Below are 24,059 nucleotides of genomic sequence, written 5' to 3' on the forward strand. Positions count from 1 at the left end.
CCCCCCCCCCCCCATGTCCCCGTGCTGAGGGTGGGGGTCCCGGGGGTCCCGGGGGTCCCAGCAGCATGAGCACGGGTCCCAGTGTGTCCCCAGTACTGGGCCCGGTGCGTGTCAGGCGTCCCAGTGGCTCTCGGGGACTGGGGCTTGGGCACCAGTATGTCCCAGTGCCGGGGTCTTGGGTCCCAGTGTGTCCCAGTGCAGGGTCTGGGCATCCCAGTATGTCCCAGTGTCAGGGTCTCAGATCCCAGCAAGTCCCAGTGCAGGATCAGCGCATACCAGTACATCCCAGTGCCAGGGCTATGTGTCCCAGTGCAATATCTGCACATCCCAGCATGTCCCAGTGCTGGAGCATTGGGTCCCAGTAAATCCCAGTGCAGGAACAGTGCATCCCAGCACGTCCCAGTGCCAGGGCCTTGGGTCCCAGTGTGTCCCAGTGCAAAATCTGCACATCCCAGCACATCCCAGCGCCAGTGCCATGTATCCCAGTATGTCCCAGCACCTCCCAGTACCCAACCACGGCTCCCAGCACGTCCCAGTGCCAGCAGCCCGCCCGTCCCAGTGCATTCCAGCCCCTCCCAGTGCAACCAGAGGGAAACGGTGACTCAGAGGCGCCGATGGGAGCTGGGTGCCCACCCTGGGGGGCCGAGCGGGGGGCACCCATGGGTGCCGCCAGCCCCGCGCCGCGCCGCCTGCCGCGCTCCCCTCCCATCCTCTCCCCTTTCCTGAGCGCCGACCCCCTCGGAACGGCTTCTTGGCCGCCCTCTCTGGGACAGGAAGGTGTCCCCGAGCCTCAGGAAGGAAAAACACTCAGCGCTGAACCCACAAACACCGTCTCCGAGGGGCCGGGGCTGGAGGCGCTCCAGGCCTGACATCACCTGGGAACTGGAACCAGGACCGCAGCTGCACGCCGCGCCTGCTATTGGGATTTTTTAGTTGTGTTTTTTTTATTATTATTTTTTATTTTTTTTTTTCTTTAACTCGTGTTTTTAAACGGTCTTTTTATAGATCTCTGTTTTTTTTTTTTTTTTTTTTTTTTTTTTTCCCTGCTCCATTCCCCTCCCAAATATTTCAGCCTCTGTTTCAGCACTGTAACCTTGCCGGGCCGGCGAGGCAGGAATGCACCCGAACCCCGCGGGGCCGCGGCCGAGCTGCCGGGGGGGGCTTGGTGTGGGGCTGCTGGAAGGGGCTGGGATCTACCCCTGGGATCCAGCCCCAGAATCCAGCCCTGGGATCCATCCCTGGGACCCAGCTTTGGGATCCAGCCCCACCCAGGATCGATATTTGGGATTTGTCCTCAGGATCCACCCCAGATTCCAGCCCCAGGATCCATCCCTGGGATCCAGCTTTGGGATCCAGCCCTGGGATCCATCCCCAGGATCGATATCTGGGATCCGTCCCCAGGATCCACCCCAGGATCCACCCCCAGGACCCATCCCCAGATTTCACCCCCAGGATCCATCCACAAGGACCCATCCCCAGGACCCATCCCTGGGATCCATCCCTGGGATCCACCCATGGGATCCAGCCCTGGGATCCAGCCCCAGGATCGAGGTCTGGGATCCACCCCAAGATCCATCCCCAGGACCCATCGCAAGGATCCATCCCTGGGATCCATCCTCAGGATCCATCCCCAGATTTCACCCCCAGGATCCATCCACAAGGACTCATCCCCAGGATCGAGATCTGGGATCCACCCCCAGGATCCACCCCTGGAATCCACCCCCAGGATCCGTCCCTCCTCATGCCCTGTGCCCTGGCAGCCCCTCTGTGCTCTGCCCAGAGCAGGGGCTCAGGACGCAGCCCCCAATCGTGTCCTAAATGGCCCCAGAGCGAAGCTGGCCCCTAAAAGGGTCCCCAGGGGGTGGTGGGGAGGGGAATGGGGGGCGAGGATGAAGGGATGGGTGGGATGGGATGGGATGGGATGGGATGGCATGGATACCCACCCCACAGCCCCTGTCCCCCAAACCTGCCACATCCCCCTTGGTCCTGTGGAAGGAAAAAAAGGGACCGAGGCAGCCCCGGAGCACCCCCAGGTCCTCACCCCCCCACCACGACCAGCAGAACCCTGAAGCAGCCGAGCCCCAAAATCCCCCAAATCCCCCAAATCCCCCCCCAAATCCCCCAAATCCCCCAAATCCCCTGCGTCCCCTGCATCCCCCAAACCCTCCACATCCCCCAACCCCCCCAAATCCCCCAAACCCCCTGCATCCCCCGCTGCGGCCGCCCCGTGGCTCCCTGTCCCCGTGTCCCCCCGTGCCCCCCGTGCTCCCCCGGGGCGCGGGGGCCCCCCCCCCCCCCCAAGTAGGGACAGGGTGTGAAGGCGCAGCGGGGTGAACGCCAGGTTAATCTCCCGCTGGAGCTTCCCTCCGCAAACAATAAGACAATGCCCGGGCCGGGGGCCGCCTGCGTAAACCAGCGGCGAGGAGGGGAAGTTGTAATATTTGGATTTAGCCCTCGGTAAATTAAGGGAGAAAAAGGAAAAAGAGCTAGGGGGGGGGGTAATCAGAGCGGGGCTGGCCCCGTGCCCCGCACCACGGCCCCAAAGGGTTCGGTCGGGTTTGGGGCTGGCCAAAACGGGCAGGTAGAGGGGATCTGGGGATCCCGGGGGTCCTGGGGGTCCTGGGGGTCCTGGGGGTCCTGGGCATGGCCCCGGTGCCGTGCAGAGCCCGGGGTTGAGGCTCGGGGTGGTGCAGGCACGGCGTCTCCCGTGGCACGAGAAAAGGGATCGGGGCCAGCGGGTTATTTTAATCCAGACCTGCTCCAGCTCATGGGAAATAAAAGCCCCGTTCCTGCAGCTGGGGTGGGCCCCGGGGGGCTCGGGCACCTCCAGCTGACGGCAAGTGGCAAGGAGGGATAATAGGATGGGGGTCCCCCGGGGTGTAAGGGACCCCTCGGACCCCAGCCCCAGGAGCCGTGGGCACCCCAAATGCAGTGTGCTCCATAGGGAGCTCCATAGGGAACCAAGAGGGGCTCCTTGTGGGGCCGGGGTTGGCTTGGCCAAATCGTGGCGATGGTTTGGGGGTGTCGGGCTGGCCCCCAAACGGGGTCTGTGCTACGGGATCCAGTGGAGTGCTTTGATTCTGTGACCCCCCCGAGCAAGGTGTCCCCTCTTCGGCCACCACCGGGCCACGGGGGCACCCGGGGTGACCCCAAAACATGGTTGGGGCAGGTGGGGGAGAGGTGAGCAGCAGGCAGCGGCGTGTTGGAGCCCTTCGGCACGGAGCCACGCGTGCCTGGAGCCCGTTTTCACCCCCCCACCCCCCCCTTTTTTTTTCCCTGCCAGGAGCTGTTATCAGCGGCGACGACCCGGAGCGGTCCCATGGGGCACCTCCAGCCCTTCCCCTCCACCTACCCCATCTCTCTCCCGCTCCGGCCCACGTCAATGCGGCCGCGAAGGTGTCGGAACAATCGCCTGACAAAGGGTTATTTTTAGGGGCCGGGGCTCGGAGCGAGGATACAGCCCGGCCGCTGACAATGGGGGGAAGGGGGCCGGGCTTCCCCCCGTGACCGTTCGGCAGCAGAAGGCCCCGTAAGATTTCCTCGATGACCCTAGGCCCGTACAATACAAGGAAAGCACAAGAGGGAGATACCCCCGCCAAGACGAGCTGCTCCTTTACCTAATGGCAGTGACCCCGGGGCTGAGGGGGGCTGCGGGAGGGAGGGACACCCGTGGGTGTGCGGCTCGCCACGAGGCCACGGGGGCTCGGGCACGTGGGCTCCGGGTAGGGTCCTAAGGGCAAGGGGCTGGGGGTGAGGCTGAGCACGAGCCCCCCGGCCCCATAGGATGGCTGCTGGCACCGGGTGTGCTCCAGCACGAGGCCACGCGTGTCCCCAAGCAGGGGGCACGAGTTGGGGTGCAGCCCTACAAGGTTGGGGGTGTGTGAGGGGGGGCTCGGTGTGGTTTTGGAGGGGGCCAGGCTGGGTTTTAAGGTGTGGAGGAGTTGGTGTGAGGGTGGAGGTGGGACGGGGTGAGCTGGGAGGCGTCTTCTGGCCTAGGTGGTTCTGGGATTATGGGATTATGGGATTCGGGGATTCTGTCATACTGGGATTCTGGGATTATGGGATTCTGTGACTCTGTGATTATGGGATTCTGTCGTTCTGGGATTATGGGATTCTATCATACTGTGGTTCTGGAATTCTGTCATTCTGTGATAATAAGATTCTGTCGTTCTGTGACACTGTGATTCTGGGATTCCAGGTTTCTGTCATTCCATGTTTCTGTGATTATGTCGTTCTGTGGTTCTAGGATTCTGTCATTCTGTGATTTTGTGATTCTGGGATTTTGGGATTCTGTGACACTGTGATTCTGTCATTTTGTGATTCTAGGATTCTGTCATTCCATGTTTCTGTGATTATGTGGTTCTGTGGTTCTGGGATTCTGGGATTCTGTCATTCTGTCATTTTGTGATTCCAGGATTCTGGGACTTCGTGATTCTGTGCTTCTGGGATTCTGTCGTTCTATGTTTCTGTCATTCTGTGATGTTGTGATTCTGTCATTGTGGGATTCTGGGATTTTGTGATTCTGGGATTTTGTGATTTCGGGAATCTGTTACTCTGGGCCTCTGGGATTTTGTGATTCTGGGATTCTGTCATTCTGTGCTTCTGTGACTCTGTGGTTCTGCGGCTCTGGGATTCTGTGGCTGTCATTCTGCGATTTTGTGATTCTGTCATTCTGGGATTCTGCGATTCTGTTATTCTGGGATTTTGAGGTTTTGTGATTCTGGCACTGTCACTCCGCGTTTCTCTGACTCCCCAGCTCCGCGTCCCCTCGCTGCCTCCCCCACCCCTCACCCCTCAGCACCCCCCCGGCTCCTGCCCCAGCCCAGCCCCGTGCCCGCAGCCCCCCCTCTGCCCAGTGCTGCCGGGGAGGCCCCGACCGTGCCCGGTGCAGGCCCGAGGCCGTTCCCGGGGCCCCCCTCAGGCCTCACGGGCCTCAGTTGCCCCCTGGCGGCGGGCCCCGCGCACAGGCCGCGCCTCACACCCAGGCCTCCGCCTGTCCCCCTATTCCTCCAGCCGAACCCCCCTTCACCCCCCCGGGACCCCCTTCACCCCCCTTCACCCCCTTCACCCCCCTTTGTCTATTCCAGGCCTCACCGCGGCCTCCCCTTTTAACCCCCCCCACCCCCCCCATCAGAACTACAACCCCCAGAATCCCCCGCGGCGCACCCCCTCCCGCCCAGCGCCTCTCTGTGGTGACTTCCGCTTCCGGCGCTGCCTCGCTCTGGTCCCTGCGGCTGGCGGCCGAGCCTTGTGCCTCCGCCATATTGTCTGTGTGCGCCCGGCGGGCGGCGGCTCCGGCAGGTACCGGCGGGGCCCGTTGAGGCCCGGCCCGGCCCCGAAAGGCTCCGAGGCTCGCCCCGAACTTCTCTGGGTCCATAGGGCGAGGGGGAGGAGCCGCCGCCGCGCTCCCCGCTTCGCACGGGCCGCGCCTGTGGGGCCGGGCCTGGGGGAGCGCCTCAGGAGGAGCAGAGGGGGGGTGGGAGGGGGTGGGGGAGTGGGGGAGGGGAGTGGGGGGGGTTGGGGGGTGGAGGGGGGAAGGGGGGGGCTGGGGGGTGTGCTGGGAGGGGGTGAGGGCATTGGGGGAGTGGGGCTGGCTGGGGGCTGCTTATGGGGCCGGGTGTAGGGCAGGCTATGGGGCTGCCCATAGGGAAGGCTGTGGGGCTGGTTGTAGGGCCGCCTATGGGGCTGCTCATGGGGCTGGTTGTAGGGTGGTCTATGGGGCTGGTTGTAGGGCTGCCCATGGGGTCGGTTGTAGGGCAGGTTATAGGGCTGCCTATGGGGCTGGTTGTAGGGCAGCCTGTGGGCCCGGTTGTAGGGTAGTCTATGGGGCTGGTTGTAGGGCTGCCCATGTAGACCAGGCTGTGGGGTAGGCTACGGGGCTGCTTATGGGGCCGGTCCCAGGGCTCCCCCTTATCTGCACAGGGAGGCCCCAGGCAGCTCTCCCCTCCCCCAGCCATCCGAGGGGCCCTCTCAGCGTTCCTCACCCTCAGGGCTTCCCCTCCCCTGCCTGCCCCCGGCGGGGCTCCCCCCTTTTTACCCCGAATCGAGGGGCGAGGAGAGGCCTGGGGCTGCAGGGCGGGGGGCGATCACACACCCACCCCTCTCCTAAATACCCCGGGGGGGGGTCGGTGCCCCCCCAGTGCTGTAATCCAGCGCCTTGTGCCCCGGGGCAGCAGGCTGCGGGTGAAATGGGCTCTGTAAACGAAAGGGCAGCTCGGATTATGAAACCCCGTGCGTGCCGCTCGGCAGATTACGCTTCCTTAGCGAGGGCTCGGGGCCCGACCCGTGAAGTTTGGATTACAAACAGCCGCTGCTGGGCTTTCTGCTGACGGCAGCGGTGGGGCTGGGCAGAGCTCACGAGGGCCGCTGAGTCCCTTCTGAGCCGTGTCGGGGAGCAGAGCCACCCTCTGTGCCTCGTCTGGGGGCTCGGAGGGGCCCCCTGGGTGACAGGAGGTTGGTCCTCGGGGTGCTTTGTGACCCGCCTGGGGGCTTGGGTGCGTGGTTTTGGGGTCAGACCCCGCTGGGGGTGGCAGCACCATTTGTGGAGGGGTTTTGGGGGCTGCTCCAGGCATGCAGAGGGAGGCGTGGTGCTGTGTCGGGGCAGGCAGCAGCTCCTGGTGCTCAGGAGGCTCCTTAAAAGCGCAGTAGTTGCTGAAAATATCGGGGTTTTTGCAGGGCTGGGGGCTGTGCTGTGTTGCTGGTCGGTTCAGGGGTCGGGTGTGAGTCTGCCGGCATGGTTTGGGGTGTAGGGCATGTAGGAAGAGAAAAATTGCTCCCCCCAAGTGCTGTTGGTGTGGGCACGGTGCAGAAAACGGCAGAGTTGGTGCTCGGGAGCCCGGCGGGCAGGGTCTGGGGGTACAGCTCTGCACCAGGGATGGTGAAACTGGGACCAAATTCTGGAAAATAGGAAGGAAAACGGCTCAAGGGGCGTTCTGTGAAATGTCCTGGAGGTGGGACCTGTGCAGGGGGGGCTGATGAAGCTTCTGTGTTTGAGGAAAAAGGGTGAGATTCCAGGTGCCTTCCAGGTAGTGCCGCTCAGGGGGTGTGGGACGGGTTCGTGGGGGGAATTGGGGGAATTTCAGCAGCGAAATGTGCCATCAAATTGGTGGGATAACAGAGAAAGAAACCATTTCCGAAGCGGTGAGGGGCACGGGGAGGTAACTCTCCTCCCAGCCGTGTTGAATTCGGTCTCCTCACGCCTTCCACCCGAGGTTTTGCTGCGTTCTCTCCTCACAGAGCTCGTTTTCTCCTCCTGCCTTCCCTGGCGTCCCCCGAGGAACACGGGAGGAAGACAGAAGCGTTTGGGTGACATTGTGGCAGCGGGCTCCAGTCGTGCCACATCGCTGGCGGGGCAGGGACTGTTTCTGGGTTACGGGACCCACCCCCTCCACGGATCATCATTTCTGAGCCCCGTGCCCTGAGGCATCAGCTTTGGGGTCTGGAGGGGTGAGAAAACCCCAAAGCTGCTCGGGTTTGCTGGTTCTGAGAGATTAACCCCACGGGTTTTAGGGTCAGCAGGGGCTGCTGTGCCCCGGGCTGGCTGCAAACGTTGTCTGTGACCACGAGACGCCTCTTGGATAACTCTCCTCAGCTTGGGTATCTCCTTCCAGGGCTTTCCAAGAGCTGACTTGCCTGGAATTTGCAGAACCCGACTGCGGGGCTGGCGAGCTGCTTTGGGATCCGGGGAAGCTGCTTGGAAGAGGAGGCGGCGGCCGCCTGCAGCTGGCGGTGGTCCTGGGGCTGCAAACAGAGCGACCCCGGCCTTGGGGACGGCTCCTGGGCTCCGTCGAGGTGCCAGACCCGTCAGCAGGAAGGATTGAGGAGAAACGGGGTTCTCCATGCACCTGTAGGGGCAAGGATCTCTGCTTTTCAGCCCCAAAGGGAGCCCGCCGTGTGCCTGCCCCCTTGTCCAGGCTGCTGTGAGGAGCTGAGGGGCCACCTCGGGGCTCTGTGCAGCCAGCACTGGCCCAGGTTCCTACTGGGGAGGGGAGGATTTCAATAATTTCCCGCAGAATTTTGTCGTTTGAGGGATAGGTTATGACCTCACGGCCGATTTCTCCCTTTTTTAAATGAATTAGTCACCAGTAGCGACCAGTAAAGGGGCAGGGATGGAGCTGGGACGTGCTGGGCTGGGAGGTGGCTGTGCTTTGGGGGTGCTGCAGCCACCGCCGGGGCGTCTCCATGGGCCGGAGGAGGACGAGCACGGCCAAGGAACCTCGGGTATGGGAAGGAAAAGCTCGGGCACCGCTCGTTTTCTTACAGCCTCAACAGATTTCTCTCCCCGTGACATTTCAGCCCTGCCTCATGCATTGTACACCGCCCGGGTGACCTGCCAGGAGGCAGGGAGCTCCCCTCGCTCGCTGACGGAGTTGTGTGGAGCCTACATCAGCGCCAAGCAAGCTGCAAACTGAAAGCCACAAATTTGGGGCATTTCGGAAGCTGTGAGTGCGTCCAGCAAGCCACAGAGACGCATCCTCCTCCTCAGCCACCTCTGAACGCTGCCCGGGGGCTTCTCCGGGCGATTCCTCCTGAGCCTGCGGGGTGCAGGGACACAGAGCACTGCCTGCGTGGTGAGCACAGAGGATCCGAGGAGTTTTTGAAGCAGCTCCACGCCGCACAGCCCCGTTTTTATCCCCTGGCCTCAGGAACTTCTGCCTCCGTGCTGGCCGAACAGAGTTTTGCTCCATCACAGCGCCCAGGAGCCACGGGGCTCAGTCAGCTGAGCCACGGGGCTGGCAGAACTCCCCATGCTAATTAGGGAGGGGAAACAACCCCCTGGCTGAGCGCTAATTACGCAGGTCGAGCTTTCCAGAGGGTGCTGCCAGCTGACCCCGTGTCGGAGCCTGCGCTGAGGCCGAACCGTTCCCGGTGTGGCAGGAGGAGCTGCCCGGTGCTGCTGGCGTCCCGCAGACATGGGTTTGGTAATTCTGCTTGGGAAAACGCCGTCCCAAGTTTTCCAAGTTTTTTCAACTTCTCTTTAAACTTAAAGAGGAGTTGATCGGGGTGCTCTGCCTGCCCCAGGTGGAGCCCCCGAGGGCAGGGGGCTGCCAGCAGCACCGTTTGGCCACTCCTGGCTGTGCCGTTTTTATTTGTTGGCTGTTCCCAGCTGGCTTTTTAGCCCTTTTTCGTTGCTTGTGGCACAATTCTGACGCGGTGGCAGTGCCGATGCCCCCTGCTCTGAGGGGCTGGGAGCCTCAAGGGCCCGGTGTCGCCGGCTGCTGCGCCTCGTTCCAGGCAAGCCTCGGGGGTGGTGTGTCAGGGAAAGCTTTCCCTTGGTCTTTGAACCAGGTTGGTGCTCAGATACGAGGGAGAGGCCGCGATTTTATGGGAGGGAGGGAAGAAAAGAGCTTAAGGGCTGCCCAGCTGCTCCGAATAACCCCGAGGAGATGCGGCGAGGAACCTTCCTGTCCCTGGCAGCCTCCTGTTGCTGGAGGACACCCCGGCCGCCTGGCCCAGGTACTCGTGCAGCCCCGGAGCTCTGGAAATGTGAGGAATTTTGGGGGATGGCCGTCCAGCTCAGCTGGGACTCCGGGAACCTGCGGGGGATCCCTGTGAGCTCCCCTAAAACGGAGCTGGAGGAGCTCAGAGCGGGAAGGTTGGGGCTGAGCTGCTGCCGGGTTTGCGGAGCAGCAGAGCTGAGCTTCACCCAGGGCTGTGGCGTTGCCATCAAACGTGGAGTTAAAGTGAAAACGTTTCCGTGGTCCTGTGACTCCCCTTAGCTCGTGGCCCCCCGTACAAGGGGTGACTTCGTCGTTGGCAGGCGCCGCGAGGAATTTGGGGGAGGAATTAGAAACGCGGGCAGGGGAAGCGCCGCGCTCGCTTCGAGGAGCTCGCTAGCACAGAATTGCTCCAAGATGTTTCTCAGCCTGTCAGCTCTTCTCCCCAATGGCTGATCGTGTCTTCCTTTCAACTCAGTAACAACTCTTTCTGTCTCTTTTTTTAAGGGAAAGTTTGAGGTCTTTCTGCATTAGCCTTTATTATTTCTCCGCAGCCGGACACGGGCAGCTATTTAAAAGAAATCTGGAAAATAATTTTGGTGGAAAAAAACAGAGTTCGGGCAGACAGCGCCGTTCCAGAAAATATCAAGAGAAAAGTTTGGTCTCGAACCTCAGCTTTTTTTCAGCTCCATTAGGTTGTAAAATCTGCTTCTCGACTGATGCTGTCCCTTTAGTAGGTAAATGGGTTTCGGGAAAGGATGTAAAATGTCAGCTCTGTTAATCCAGGCTTGTTTCTATTTCGGCTATAAAATCATAGAAAAATATAGGCTGCGAGGGACTTCTGGAGGTCATCTGCTCCATGCTCGTTGTGCTGCAGTTCCAGCGGTAGGAAAATGCAGGAATTGGGTTTCTGTTGCGAGACAGAGCACAGGTTTTTGGTGAAGTCTGTTACTGTTGCTTCTTCCTTTAGGGTTAACGCGGGATTTGCTTGATGCTGGCTGCTGGTCGGCTGCACTGTGGTGTTGAAACATGTCCTGAGCTTTTAATTTCAGGGGCACCTGCCTGGTTTGAGGTTCTCTGAGCGCTGCAGAAGCGAGCACGCCGTCCCTGGGTGGCTTCGTAGGTGAGGGATCGGCGGGCTGCATGGCTGGTAACTGGAACGTTCCCCACTAACGAAGCACGTTGTCTAATTGTGATTTCAGAGCCTGGCTTTGGGCTGTTTCAGTGAAAGGTGAGGCCTGGCTGCAGCTGGGGATGAGGGGCAGGAACATTCCCTTGGTTCCGGGCTGCCAAATGCCCCGGCTGCTGCCTGCCCGTGGTCTGTCAGCGATGAAGGAGCTCACGCTGATCCTTCGAGGCCTTTTTAAGGGCAGGTCTGAGTGAAACCACCCGCAGCACCTCCTGCACGAGCTCATGTGGCAGAGCTGCCACCAGGAGCCACCCAGAGATGTCTTTGGTGTGCCTGGGAGCATCACCCCGAGCAGAGGAGCTGCTCCGTGCCCCGGCGGTGCCAGGCGGGTGACTGAGGGCTTTGTCCTTGCTCCCTGCTGTGTAGCACTCGTGGTCCTATTCCTCAGCTGAGCACTTTGCCAGAGAGAGGGCGATTTTCTGAGCTGTGTTGTGTTCTCCTGAGCCTTGGACACTTCAGCTTGGCTCTCAGCATCACCCCAAACGCTGGGGCATCTCCTGGTGGCAGCGATGGCAGCTGCAGGCAGCCCCTTGGTGGCACTTGAGCTGCGTGTGGGTGCAGCGGGTGCCGTGTTGCTGCCGAGCAGCTTGGGGCAGTCCCTGCCACCGTAAGTTATCCTCTGATGCTCTCGTTTATGCAGGAATTAATAAATCACCTCTTCTCTTCAGCTTCTGACCGCAGCAGCACAGCTGACCCTTAATGTGCTCAGGACACTGTTTGTTGAGGTGTAGTTGCCACTTCTGCTGTAGATTTTTGGCCTGAAATCTGCAAGCTGAACTGACGTTGTGTGACCACACCTGTACCTGATACTCGTCCTCAGCTGTCCTTTATCTCAGAGAGCTGGAATCCGCTACGAGATCATCCCCAGTGAAAGCAGAATCGGTTCCCTAGCACTTTGAGTAGACGAAGTGGGAAGTTCTCAGGCCAGGAAGTTTGTGCACGGCAGCAACTGCTTCAAACCCAAATCCTCTCTGCAGATTCTTGCCTCTTTCTCCGTCAGGAGCAGCAGACGGCGATACCTGCCTTCACGGGCGCTGGGTGCCATTCTTAGAAGCTCCAGTCGATGATTTCCTGAAAAAAAAAACAAAAAACCCTCTCTGAGCTGTCTGTTACAGCACGGAGCTTGTGCGAGGCTGCAGCTCCATGACAAGAAAATATCCGCTCTGAAGTTTGATCTATCTTTAGATAATGAGATTGATTTCTCCTTTTTTTTTTTTTTTCCCCCCCGCTGAAACAATGATCTTTCTCAGCTGAACGACGTGGAGCAGCCGTGGGCAAAACTGCCAAGTCATCTTAGGCGTGCGTGGCCTCCGTTACTTCCCACCCGAGCACTGGGCAGATGAAAGAGCAAGCTGGAAGCACAAGGAACGAGGAGAAACAAAACCAGGATGAAACGTTGAAATTGGGAGTGTGCTGGTAAAGCTGCCCCTTCTGCTGCCCTCCACGGGTGGCTGTTGGGTGTCCGGCTGCCTCCTGGGCGTCCGAGTTGTGGACACAAATGCTGTGAGGTCTTGGGTGATTGCTTGATCTTCAGGAACGTGTTTTGTTAAGGGAATAATGCTTTGGGAATTGATTTTTAGTAATATTTCATGTTCTTTGCTTGCCCACCGCCTGGCTGAAGTGTCCCGTGTGTTGCTGCGCTGAGCCCGGTCCCGTCCCTGCTGTGGATTTTGTGTCCCTTTGTGCCCCCGGGGCTGGATTCCTGCTGCCCTGCCCCACCTGGAGCCGCCCTCGAAAGATTTGCCTGTCACTCTGTCACAAAATGAGCCCTGTTACCAGGCTTTGTGCCACTAGAGGAGGCTTAGTCCATGCTAAGAAGAGAAATGGGAATGTTTCTGCATCCGAATGCGGGACCAGCTGCTGGGGGAGCAGTGTGAAATGGGGAAGGACGTCAGAGCCATGCCCCTGGGTCACCCCCTGCCCTCGTAGCCAGCAGCTCTCGCTGGGATCCTTGCAGCAGGCACCAAAGGGACCAGCAGGAAGCTGCCACCAACAGGATTCTCCTGGAATTTTCTCGTGCAGTGCATCCCGATAGCCTCACCGAGCCGCTCCGAGTCCGTTTCCAGCTCTCTCTGATTAATTTCTGATGAGTGGTGCTGTTACTTCCTCCAGCAAACCATCCCCGGGGATTTCGGTTCCAGCTCTGCCCCCTGCACAGCCCTGCCAGACCCCAACCGAGCTCCTCCACCCCGCAGCACGGCTTCCTTCCTCACGAGTGGATTTGGCAGCTGACAGTCTTGTATTTAAATGTTTTATGCCCGTGTCAGCTTCCACATCTGGTGGGGGGTTTGAGGGGTGCGAGGGGCCTGCTGTCAGGCAGGGCAGCGCCTCTGGTACGAGATCAGAGCACCTGGCAGCGTTTGTTGAAGTGTGGGGCTGTCTGCCCTAAAAAATCAGACGTCTTGCCCGGTTTTCAGCGGGCTTTATTGACTTTACCAGTGATGGCAAGCGTGCTTGTGGTAGCTAGGCTGGATTTATAAAAACTAGGAGGCTTAAATTCAGTCTCAACAATCAGGTTTTGATACAGGAGCCGTGATTCTCGACTGAATGCTGTTATGCCACCATAAAATCTGTGCTTTCTAACGTTGGGTAATACTACCAGGGTCACCTATAGGTGTCTTTCCTCACCTCAGGGCGTTGTACCCCTGCAGGGTATGTATCAGCAGAGTTGGAAGCACGCCCCGAGCCTGGCTGGGAGGTGATGATGTTCCCCATTATTTGGGTATTCAGGTCCTGCCGAGGCTCTCTGCGGCCTTCACCAGGCCCCTAGAAAGCGGTGTGCTCCAGAAAGAAGCTTCATCCATGCACCGCTGAGTTTGTTTTTACTGAGGAACCCAGTTTTGGACCATGATTCCTCTTTAAGGGAAGTAAAAGTTGAGGTAAACTTCCCTACATCATTGGGTGAGGGAACCGACACCAGCCTGGTCTTGGGGAGGCCCAGCAGAGAGCTGCTCTGTGACCGGTGTCCTTCCAGTGCGTCCCAGTCCTAAATGGGCACAGACTGGGGCGTTTCTTTGTCATACAGGGAGCAGCAGCACAGCTCCTGGCTGCCTCTGCCAAAAAATCCTCCGAGCGTCTTCAAATGCTGTGTAACGACCGGCCTCGGTGAGATCTTCCCAGGGTCCTGAGCTCCAACTGTTGAATTTTTAACAAAAAAATTGAATGTGGGCACAGCAGGGGAGCCAAGCTGACTCCCAAGACTCCCAGGGCTCTGCTTTAAACGCAAAGTGGTGCTTCCAGAAATCGAGACTTGGGGATGTGCTTAATTTAGGCCGCACGGGTGACCTTGGAAATCCGTCAGCTGTTGGCAGCGGCGATGGCCAGCGCCTTGCGAGGGGGGCACGGCTCGTGGAAGTTCTGCTCCGCACGCCGCGGGAGGAGCCCTCGCTGCGGGGCCGAGGGGAGGAGGCCCTGAGCTGATAGGGAGCACGCCGCGTTCCTTCCCCTTGGGGAAGTTATCTCTGCAGCCATAAGCCAGGAACTCGGTGCCCAAAGTGGTTGAGGTGTGCGCGGGGTGTTACTGCTCCTGGCGGGGCCGAGCGGTGCTGTGCTGTGTGAGGGAGGGCAGGCAGGCGGCTTCCAGGGCCCGACGAACGATCCCAGACCCGTGGCTGGGCTCCAGCTTCTCCTTTTCAGCAGCTTTTAATGATTAACTTCAGTATTTTTATAGTGTCTTGAGATTTTAACCTTTGGGTTTTATTTTCTCTCTGCAGTTGGAAGAATCTTGAGGCCTGTCTGAGGCCTTTCTCCTCTGTCCAGCCTCGGAGTTCGGGTGGCCCCTGGTTTCAGACATCTCCTCACTCCCACCTGCCAACCTGTCTGATATGTCGGGACCCGTGCCGAGCAGGGCCAGGGTTTACACGGATGTGAACACACACAGACCCCGGGAGTACTGGGACTACGAGTCGCATGTTGTTGAGTGGGGGTAAGTCCTGGGGCTGCACTAGGTCCTTTCGTGCTCTTTGGCAGATGTGTGTGCGTGGCACGTGTTGGGATCTCAGCTTTTCTTTGGGATTGCAGATGGTGGAATAACCTGTTGCGTACCTGAGAGTGTTTCTTGTCAAAATTTGAGATCCCCAGCAGTGCGAAAGCATTTTTAGCATCTCCCTTGAGAGCTTGGTTTGAGGAGTTTTTGCCAGGTAGCCAGGAAACTTGTCCTCCCAGAGGGAAAGAAGTCTTTTTTTTCTCTGAAACACGCTAAATGGTCCTGGGTGTAGGACCGAAAAGAAGTGAAAAGGTTTTGTTTCAGACTTGGAGGAGTGAAGAGACGCAGCAAACTGAATTAGGTCATGGTGTTTTGTGACTTGTTGCTCTGCTCTCTGCAAGTGACTACAAAAGACACACGTACGCCCCTCCTTGAAGGAAGGAGGCGTCTAAATTGATCTCATGACTAAACCGTCCGAGAATCAGATGGCAGCGCTGCCAGTTTCCTAGCTCTGTGTTCCTGCTTTGTGCAGCAGGGCTCGGGCTGAGGCCTGGCCTCAGCTTTGCTGCAGTTCCACTTTCCTGAAGTGCGAGCTGGCTTCTGAGCGTTACTGGTGCCTCGTGCCCAGACTCTTTCTAAGCGGGCCAGCCCTGAAGTTTTGGCCTTTATGGCTTTATTGATATTTTAACGTTATGTTAGGGAAAACGTAGCTTCCAAATCTACAGACTGCTGAAAGGCATGGCTCAAGTTTGCTGAAATGCAGATGGGCTCGTGTCCCTTACTGCAAAAAGAAACGGTTTGTGGATTGAATCTGACTTGGGCAAAGAGAAGCTGCCTGGTTCTTAATTCTTAATCATCACGTTCCGATTTCAGGTGCTCGTTAAGCCACCTTGTCTGCAAGGTGAGTCAGTGATTGAGGAGTGCCATGTGAACTCTGATGCAAATGATGAACTCTTTGGAACTTTACCTTTTTATCTCCGCAGGAATCAAGATGACTACCAGCTAGTTCGCAAGTTAGGCCGGGGCAAATACAGTGAAGTATTTGAAGCCATCAACATAACAAATAATGAAAAAGTAGTTGTTAAAATTCTCAAGGTGAGCAGGGATTTGGGCAAAACGTGGAATCTGTCTTGAGGTGATTGGGAGGTCAGAAAATGCAGCATTTGGTCTAAAATGCTTTTATGTTCTAAAACTGAAATCCTTAAAGTCTGGCTTCGGAGCCTCATTTGGTGAAACGGGCTGTTATTTTAACCTCCTAATAAGAAACCCTGTGCTTCGTTACTGAGTTAAATTTCTGCCTGCAAGGAATTAGCCTTTATCGTAAAGAAGCCCTGATGTGCAACACATTTTTACTTGGAGCTAGAAAAGTCTTCAAGAGCTGACCAGAGAATTCTCACCTCCTCCAACCACCAGTGCCCTGGCGTGCTTTCAGGTGGATGGAGGCCTCTGAGCTGAGGGGATCGTTGTCCTTTAAAGCCAGCGATTAAACTCAGTGACTGCTAACCTTAAATTTTTCATTTCTGCTTTGCACGTTCCGTTGTAGCCGTAATATCTTTCCAGACTGAGTTAGGGTCTCCTGGAAATGGGTTGTTCCACAGACGTGATTGGTGAAACGCCTTCATTTAGTGGCCCTCAGGTAGCTGGAGGACTTCTCAGAGTTAGACGTTTACCACACGCCAGTTAACAAGTTTTTGACTATTGGATCATGTTCAGACAACTTCTCTTTTAAAAAAAAAATTAAAAAGCCAAATTCATAACCCTTTTTCACATGAAACTGATGTTTCTGGCTGTCAAGAATGTATCATAAGAAAGGAGCCTGCAGATGCTTGAGCCCTTACTGGAATGATGCATAGTCAGGTAACAAGTCCAGCTGTTTGGAGTTAATTTGCAAAGCTTCTGATGTATTTTGTGAACTTACAGTCACATACCTTTGCCATCTAGACGTTGAGCTATTTGCCTCGCTTTACTGGGACACTTTGTCTTACGCTTTGGGTTTCTATTCTTCAGCCTGTTAAAAAGAAGAAAATCAAGCGTGAAATCAAGATCTTAGAAAACTTGCGAGGCGGTCCCAATATAATCACTCTTGCAGATATAGTAAAAGACCCTGTGGTGAGTATGGAAGGAACCCAAAGGGTTCCTTGGGGTCATGGGTGAAGTTGCTATGTTTGGCTTCAGCTCTGATTTGGCTTTTTGTTTTCTCCTGCTCTTAAATCGTGCTTTTGAATCCCGTAATCAGATCACCCCTTAATCTGATTAACTCCTTGTAGAGGCCCTTCCCCTGCGGGTCACTTCAGCCCCTCGCTCTGTAAGGAGGAGGTACCAGTGAACTGAGACATGTTCATTTGTTCTGCAGGCAGTACTGCTGCAGGCTCTGGCTCTGTTCCCCCTATCTGAGGGCAATTGCAACCATGTCTGAGGCAGAGGGGGGTTTTAGAGTAAAAATGACTGAATTATCCTAAATGAAAGCAATTTATCTCAACAAGACTTAACTTTTTTTTCTGTTTCAGTCTCGGACCCCTGCTTTGGTTTTTGAACATGTAAACAACACAGACTTTAAGGTACGGTATGGGTTGTGCACTTCTAATGTTTTCCATTCAAAAGCCACTTGTAATCTTGTTCTGGGAAGAGGCAAGCACATAGGGGACAGGCAAGTTCTTTACTCACTTCCTTCCGCCATACCAGCTGTCTTTAAAGATGAATTTACTTGGGAAGTAAAGCAGAAGTTTGTAATTAATCCCTTAGCACCATTTTGCCACAGAAGTTACACGAGGAGAATCCGGATTCCAAGTGGTATTGTAACCCTTGGAGCAAATTCCTGTTACCTCATGGCCCGCCGGTGCCTGTCGTAGCTTTACTCGGGCTGAGAGCACCCTTGGCCTTTTTTGAGACCCCGTCTGCAGGCTCAATGCCTCGTGCTGCTAGTGGGCAAGTGCAGCCCGAGGGAAGTAAGCTGTGTATGTGATTTGTAAGGAGAGAGGAACAGACTGAACGTCTGTGGGATCAGGGTAACTGGGGGAGTGTTTACTGGCCATTCAAGTGGGCTTGGAGGGCTGCAGCAGCAGAGAACAGGGCTGGGTTTTTCTGGATTGGCACGGACGTGGTGTTTGTCCTCAGTGTTGAGCGCTGATGTAATGTGTTTGTTTCCCACAGCAATTATACCAGACATTAACAGATTATGATATTCGATTCTACATGTATGAGATTTTGAAGGTAAGTCGGTGTTTTGCTGCTTCAACAGGTTGTTTTTAGGATTTGTACTCAGCTAATCCTATAGGGATGGTTGTGTTGCCACACTAATGGGGGAAAGGGAAGAGAGAGCCTATGGAAGAATTGCATAGAAAAATCTACATCGAGTCAAATATCAATTGTTTAGCCTTGTTTCTGCAACAAATTCTACTCCTCTTTTGAGGATAGGAAATTGTTGTTTGGATACACTGAGATAACTCTGGATCCTAAACCAAAAGCCTCTGAAAACAGAAAACTGTAAACTGTAACTGGCTGGGTTTTTGCTTTAATGTCGTGTAGGTTGGGTATATGTGTTCTTCTGAAGCAATTATTTTCCTCTTAGGAGTCTGGGGAAGGGGATGCTTTTTTTTTTTTTTTCCACTAGGGTCTATTAGAGGCTCTGGAATTCCATTTTTATGAGGAAGCAGATGAGGTGAAGCCAAACGCTTTTGTTGCTGATGCTTAATTTGGGGCTCTAGAGGTGTTGTCTGTGGTCTGTGAGTAGTCAAGGATGTAACCCTGGGCAGCAGAGTCATGCTACCTAGCTAGCCTTGATACATGTGGAACATTCACTTTGAATACGATGGAACTGCAAGGTTCTTGCTATTCGAGTCCTTTGCTTTCACTTACAGGCTCTAGATTACTGCCATAGCATGGGAATCATGCACAGAGATGTGAAACCTCACAACGTCATGATTGACCATGAGCACAGAAAGGTAACGGGGCAGGGAGGGGTCCTGCTTTTTTTCTCTGGGGAGACCAGGGCTTTGTTTTGGGTACTGCTGTGTAGAGGAACTAGCAGATAAATTCAAGGGAGACTGCGCTTCTATCATGTGAAAAAACTGAAATCCTGTAATGGGTTTCTAGAGGGCTGGTAAGGAGAGGAATTTTATTTAGACCAGTTGATGTTGGTGTGGGGAGAATACCTAAAGAGAGATTCCAATCTGCTTCAAAGTAACCAAAAATAGAAAACTTGTAAATGAAGCTTCCAGCTAAACTTATTGGTAGTGTGGTTCAGAAAATGGAGAGCTGGTGCATCCCTTGAGCCATTTTTCTTTGTTTTCTTCTGCTGTTTCTAGCTTAGACTAATAGACTGGGGTTTGGCTGAATTCTATCACCCTGGCCAAGAATATAATGTCAGAGTGGCTTCCAGATATTTCAAAGGACCTGAGCTCCTGGTAGATTATCAGGTAAGAATTACCAGCATTTATCTCCGACGTGTGTACAGAAAGCCCGTGCCATTTCAAGGCAGTGAACGAGAAATTCAGATATTTAGAGACCTGAAACTAAATATGACCTATTCTAAAATACATTTAAAAAGCAGTGGCTTTAAAGCCACTGATTAAAGAAACCAGTGAATTATCTGAGGATGAGCTGCAGAACTGTTGTCATGGATCCTGGAATACAACTGTTGGATTTTTATTATTTTTTTTTATCAAGGCTGCTTTTGCAGTAAGTGACAGGAATGAAACAAAGTCCTCGGGAGAATAGCTACTGCTGTGTGAACTTGTAAAGCTATAAAAACATCCCATAATCCGATGGCAGCTTGCATTATGGAAGTGCTGTGGGCTGGAAATGTCAGTGTTAGACCTTGTGGAGTCAGCACTTTCTGGTGCTTGCCATTAGGCCTCCCTTCTCCGCCCGTGTCTCTCCGTGATTGATAACATTTGAAGGCTGCACTGAGAGTAGAAAGAGGCACTGGGTCTTTGATATCTTTATGGAGAAAGATGGAGATGGGATCCCTGCAGTTCTGCTAATTGCTGTAATCCCAGTTTGAGTGACTGGGAAAGTGAGCTGAGCAGAGGTCTGGTGATAAACACGTTTCAGTCTGTTCCCAGTGTCACATGCCATGTCTGTACCACTGGGGAGGGAGGGGGGGCTGTTAGTATTGGAAGTCTTTTCTGCTTAATTCCTTAGAAATTGAATTGTCCTTCTGGTTTTGTACAGATGTATGATTACAGTCTGGATATGTGGAGCTTGGGTTGCATGTTGGCTAGTATGATATTCCGAAAGGAGCCATTTTTCCATGGCCATGACAACTATGATCAGGTGAGAGCTGGTCATGTTCAATCTCTGTTCTCTGGGAAGGAAGGTTTTCTGCTCGTGCTTCTATCAGGGGATCCAAAGAAGAATTTAAGTACTTCTCTAATGGCTTCTTTGCTCGGTTTGAAGCCACGTTCCTTCTTAAAAGCATGCGATATTATCTAACCCAGTAAATAGAAAGAGATTTGATTTGTATTTATGAATTCAGTAGGTATCTGGAAAAGCTGTAACTGTAGTTACATTAAGGCTGGTGTGTTCTGGTATGTAGATCTGCTCCTCCTGAGGTCACATATTACGTGAAAAGCCCCTGCCCTGTCCACCTTTAAGCTTTAGTGTCCAGAGAACTCAGCTCCCTCCTGGCTGCCTTGGCTTCCTGAGCCCCAGCTGAGCGGAGCCGTGTTTCTGGTGCCTGTGACTGCTTTGTTGGAGCAGTCGGAGCCACGAGATGACCCCGTGGCTGCTGGCTGGGACCACTGAGACCACATACGAGCTCCAGGGGGATGTGCTGCAGTGTCTTTATGCTCGCTCTGGCATTCCCTCACAGCAGTGACTTGTTTTTGTTTGCTCCTAGCTGGTGAGGATAGCCAAAGTGCTGGGCACAGAAGACCTCTATGACTACATTGACAAATACAACGTCGAACTGGATCCACGTTTCAATGACATCCTGGGCAGGTGAGCCAAATTCTGAAGTAGCCTGAATGCTTGCGAGTTCTTAATTAGACCTGGACATCTGCTGCTTTGTCAGCAGAGCTTGAAATAAACAAAAAAAACTTCTGCTGAAGGGAGAACTTGGAGCCAGGACCCTTAAGGCCTGGTACTTTGTGCCTTCAATCCCTTTTGCTAGTGCTGCCTACGGGCCTTGAGCTGCAGATGCACTTGAGGAAAGATTTTTAAATATCATCTAGGTAATAAAGGAACTGCCAGAGTATAGACCATGATGAGCAAACACTACTTTCAGAATTGTAGCAGAAAAATAAGAGAAGTTTATGTTTCTCGGGACTGGAGTACAGAAAACCAGTTGCTGCTGGTAGCATTTTTATATCTTTTTCCTTGTGACATGTGCCAAAACTGCAAGGAACAAATGTTGGGGTGATATAAAAGAGCAGAACCTGAGATTTCAGGCTTATAATTTCATTCTAAACTTGGTTTCCCGTGCTGCCACAGCTGTGGCGCTGTGCCGCCGCGTGGTGACACAGCGTATTGCTGCTCTGCTTTTCCGTGCCTCTGCCCCCTTGCTGCCACACCAAGCAGCACCCCGTTTGGGAGGTAGGCAGCTGGTGCAGTCCTTGCTTTTCAAAAGTGAAGTCCTCTGCCTGGTTTCATTCTTGTATCCGTTTGTTTTTCTGCAGACACTCCCGTAAGCGATGGGAGCGCTTTGTTCATAGCGAGAACCAGCACCTGGTGAGTCCAGAAGCTCTGGATTTCTTAGATAAGCTGTTGCGATATGATCACCAGTCACGACTCACAGCAAGAGAAGCCATGGAACACCCCTACTTCTGTAAGTAGCAGCTCTTGCTGTGCAAACAGCTCCTCCTCTGCCTCTGGGAAATCTCCATTCCAGTCGGTTGTGCAGATAAGAGCCAGGAAGGGCAACATAATAAGCCTGGACTTTGCGAATAATTGTGATGGAGCTGAAACTACTTGATTCTGTGGTGGGTGAAGTAGGCCACTGCCACCTGCAGCTGCTGAGGAAACTGTGACGTGCCTGTGTCAGGCCAGTGAATCAGCAGCACGGTGTTAAAAACTCCTTGGTGCTAAGCCCGTGCTAATTTCAGCAGGTGTCTGGGCATACCGACTCCTGTGTTGGATAAAACCAGGTAGCTCTGGTTTGAAAAACAGGTCCTTTTAACTCACTTTGTGGCTAAATATGTATCTTAGAGGACGGTGTATCGAGGTCTTGATTTGCATGCAGAAATGAAACTTTTGCTAGTAAACATGTTCAAATGTTTGCCGATGTCTCACAAATCTCAAGATGTGGCTTTCTGGGAACAGCTGTGTAGCAGTGCCAGTATGAACATTTGCTCGGTTCAGCTGAAAGCTTTGAAAGTGAGAGTTGGAGAAACAGCTAAATCTGTCGAAATACAGATGCAGGGTGTACTGAACTCAGTATGGGGAAGGACACATACGAAATTCCCTCATCTGCTCCTGTAGTTTTGGGAGGGGAAAGGGGTTGATGGTGGTTGGTGTTACTTGATGTAGGCAGCTTGCCAGCACTGGCTGTGCACCGAGCTCACGGGCAGGGTGCTTCAGCTGCTGTCTGGCAAGGCGGCACCTAAGGGTGGTTGGTGTGCTCTTCCTAGATCCCATTGTGAAAGACCAGGCTCGGATGAGCTCCTCCAACATGCCGGGTGGCAGCACTCCTGTCAGCAGTGCGAGTATGATGTCAGGTCAGTTCTGCCGTTGACTCTTCCTGGTGCGTGGTGTGTTAAAGCCTTTGTACGAGCTGTGTGGGTGGAGGGATCCAAGAGGGTGAGTTCTGCAGCTGGGGCTGAGCTCCTGGCACTCAGGACGAGGGCAAGGAGGGCTGTGAAGAAGCAGGTGGGAGAGAGAAGCAAGGGCTCACCGCAGCCTGACCTGCTTTTCTGGTCTTGCCTGTAAAAAGTGCTTTGCAGGTGGATGTTCTGGCAGTAGCTTGAAGGGCAGCGATCCTGCCACTCAGGGCCACATCTGCCCTATGTGACGCTTGACCATACACAAATCTGAGCTGCAGAGAGCAGTAAAAGATCTTCCATCTCCGCTAATCTTGGAAGCTCTGAAAATACAACCGAGTGCCACCAAACTGACCTACAAAGCTACCAGCCTTGGGGAAGCTGAGCCGTCCTGATGCCACGCGCCGGTTTCCCTCTAATTTTGATTACCTGTCTCTATTCCAGGGATTTCTTCAGTGCCAACACCTTCGCCCCTTGGACCTCTAGCAGGCTCGCCCGTCATTTCTGCCACCACCACGCTGGGGATGCCCGTTCCAGCTGCTGCCGGCGCTCAGCAGTAGTGATGGGCTCTGCCGAGTCAGGTGGGGAAGAGGTTTCCCCCTCCGCCTCTCCTCAGGACGCAGCTTGTGCCTGGCAGGGGAAGGGAGGGGATGAACGCTTTGGAGGCACCGTGTCTGAACTGTTGCTTGTGGATTTATAGTAGTTCAGTCATTATATACAAAATTATTATAGGCTGATTTTTTTTCTTTTTTTTTTTTTTTTTTTTTTACTTGAACTTTTCGTAACTCAGGGGATTCCCTGAAAATACCTACAGATGGAATATTTCTTGGACAGTTTCCCACCCCACCCCACCCACTCCCCCTCCCCCCTTAAAAAAAAAAAAAAAAAAACACACAAAAAACTCCTCATTTAAGAACAAAACCGAATCGACAGCATTTCCCAGCTCTTGCATCCTGCTGGAAATCTCTCCACCTTCCCACATTCCTCCTCCACCAGCCTAAGGCCCTGGGGGCTCGTGCTGCCCGGAGCCCCCCACCCCAGGTCTCCGTGAGGCAGGAGGGGGGCTCTGAACCCCCGGCTTTACTCGGGGCCCGCTGAGGAGACACCCCTGGTGCACAGAGAGGTGGCCTAAACCTAAAAGCTGCCTCTAAATCTCTAAAAGATTGACTCCTGGCTCACCCACGGTGCCGCCTCACCCCTTTGCATGTAATTTTAGTCTTAAAACCACGGAATTACGAACCAGGAGGTTCCTCAACCACCACGCTCCTCATCCCACTGCTTCCCCAGCTGCTCGGGGGGAGGAGGCAGCGCCCTGCTCCGCTCCTTTCTCCCCCCAGGGCTTTTCCTACCCCTCAAACTCCCCCTTTCTTCTCAACAAATCTCATTTTTAAGCCATTTCTCTAGGTTTTGAGCCCGTGGCTACCTGAGAGCTGCAGCACCTGGGGTCAGACCCAAACCCCCGAATTCTTCACCCCCATCCCAGCCTGTGCCACGGGCGGAGGACACCGGTGCCCTGGGTGTGTCCCCTCAGTGTCCCCTTTTGGTCCCCTCACGGTGCCCGGGGCAGGAGCCAGCAGCAGCCACCGGTGCCCTCAGTGGGGTCCCTCAGCACCCCCCCCCACCCCCCCACCACCACCACCGCCACCCCCCCCTTCTTTATTCCGGCCCCGCTGTGTATATATCTCTTCCTTTTGTCCTTCATATGTGAAAGCTCCAGTGTTGGAATTTTGGTGTAAATAAACATTTGGTTTTATTTATCGAGGTCACATTGGCGGCTCCCTGTCTCGGGGGCGGCTCCCGTCACACACACA

The 24,059-nt window shown here is 54.8% G+C and overlaps 1 protein-coding gene across 2 annotated transcripts; it reads left to right on the plus strand.

The window, feature by feature from the left end:
* Positions 1–5,207: 5,207 nt before the first annotated feature.
* Positions 5,208–24,009, plus strand: CSNK2A1 (casein kinase 2 alpha 1). 2 transcript variants are annotated; one of them, XM_084296731.1, is made up of 13 exons: positions 5,208–5,301; positions 14,340–14,551; positions 15,535–15,646; positions 16,559–16,660; positions 17,059–17,109; positions 17,702–17,761; positions 18,409–18,492; positions 18,856–18,966; positions 19,724–19,825; positions 20,391–20,491; positions 21,169–21,317; positions 22,120–22,206; positions 22,693–24,009. In XM_084296731.1, exons 2-13 carry the CDS (start codon positions 14,451–14,453, stop codon positions 22,806–22,808), a joined length of 1,176 nt encoding a protein of 391 aa, XP_084152857.1. In that variant the 5' UTR covers positions 5,208–5,301; positions 14,340–14,450; the 3' UTR covers positions 22,809–24,009. The 2 variants fall into 2 exon arrangements, with proteins under 2 accessions (XP_084152857.1, XP_084152858.1); XM_084296732.1 differs by lacking the exon at positions 5,208–5,301 and adding an exon at positions 6,433–6,453.
* The last annotated feature ends 50 nt before the right edge of the window (positions 24,010–24,059 follow it).

The sequence above is a fragment of the Netta rufina genome (genome assembly GCF_964035555.1).
Source record: "Netta rufina genome assembly, chromosome: 16".
NCBI classification, from domain to species: domain Eukaryota; kingdom Metazoa; phylum Chordata; class Aves; order Anseriformes; family Anatidae; genus Netta; species Netta rufina.

Excerpts from the sequence above, each read along its gene's own strand:
- CSNK2A1 (XM_084296731.1), top strand. The coding sequence starts at position 14,451 with ATGTCGGGACCCGTGCCGAGCAGGGCCAGGGTTTACACGGATGTGAAC. Across the intron at positions 17,762-18,408 it reads ACATGTATGAGATTTTGAAG|GCTCTAGATTACTGCCATAG; the intron begins GTAAGTCGGTGT and ends TTTCACTTACAG. Across the intron at positions 18,493-18,855 it reads TTGACCATGAGCACAGAAAG|CTTAGACTAATAGACTGGGG; the intron begins GTAACGGGGCAG and ends TGCTGTTTCTAG.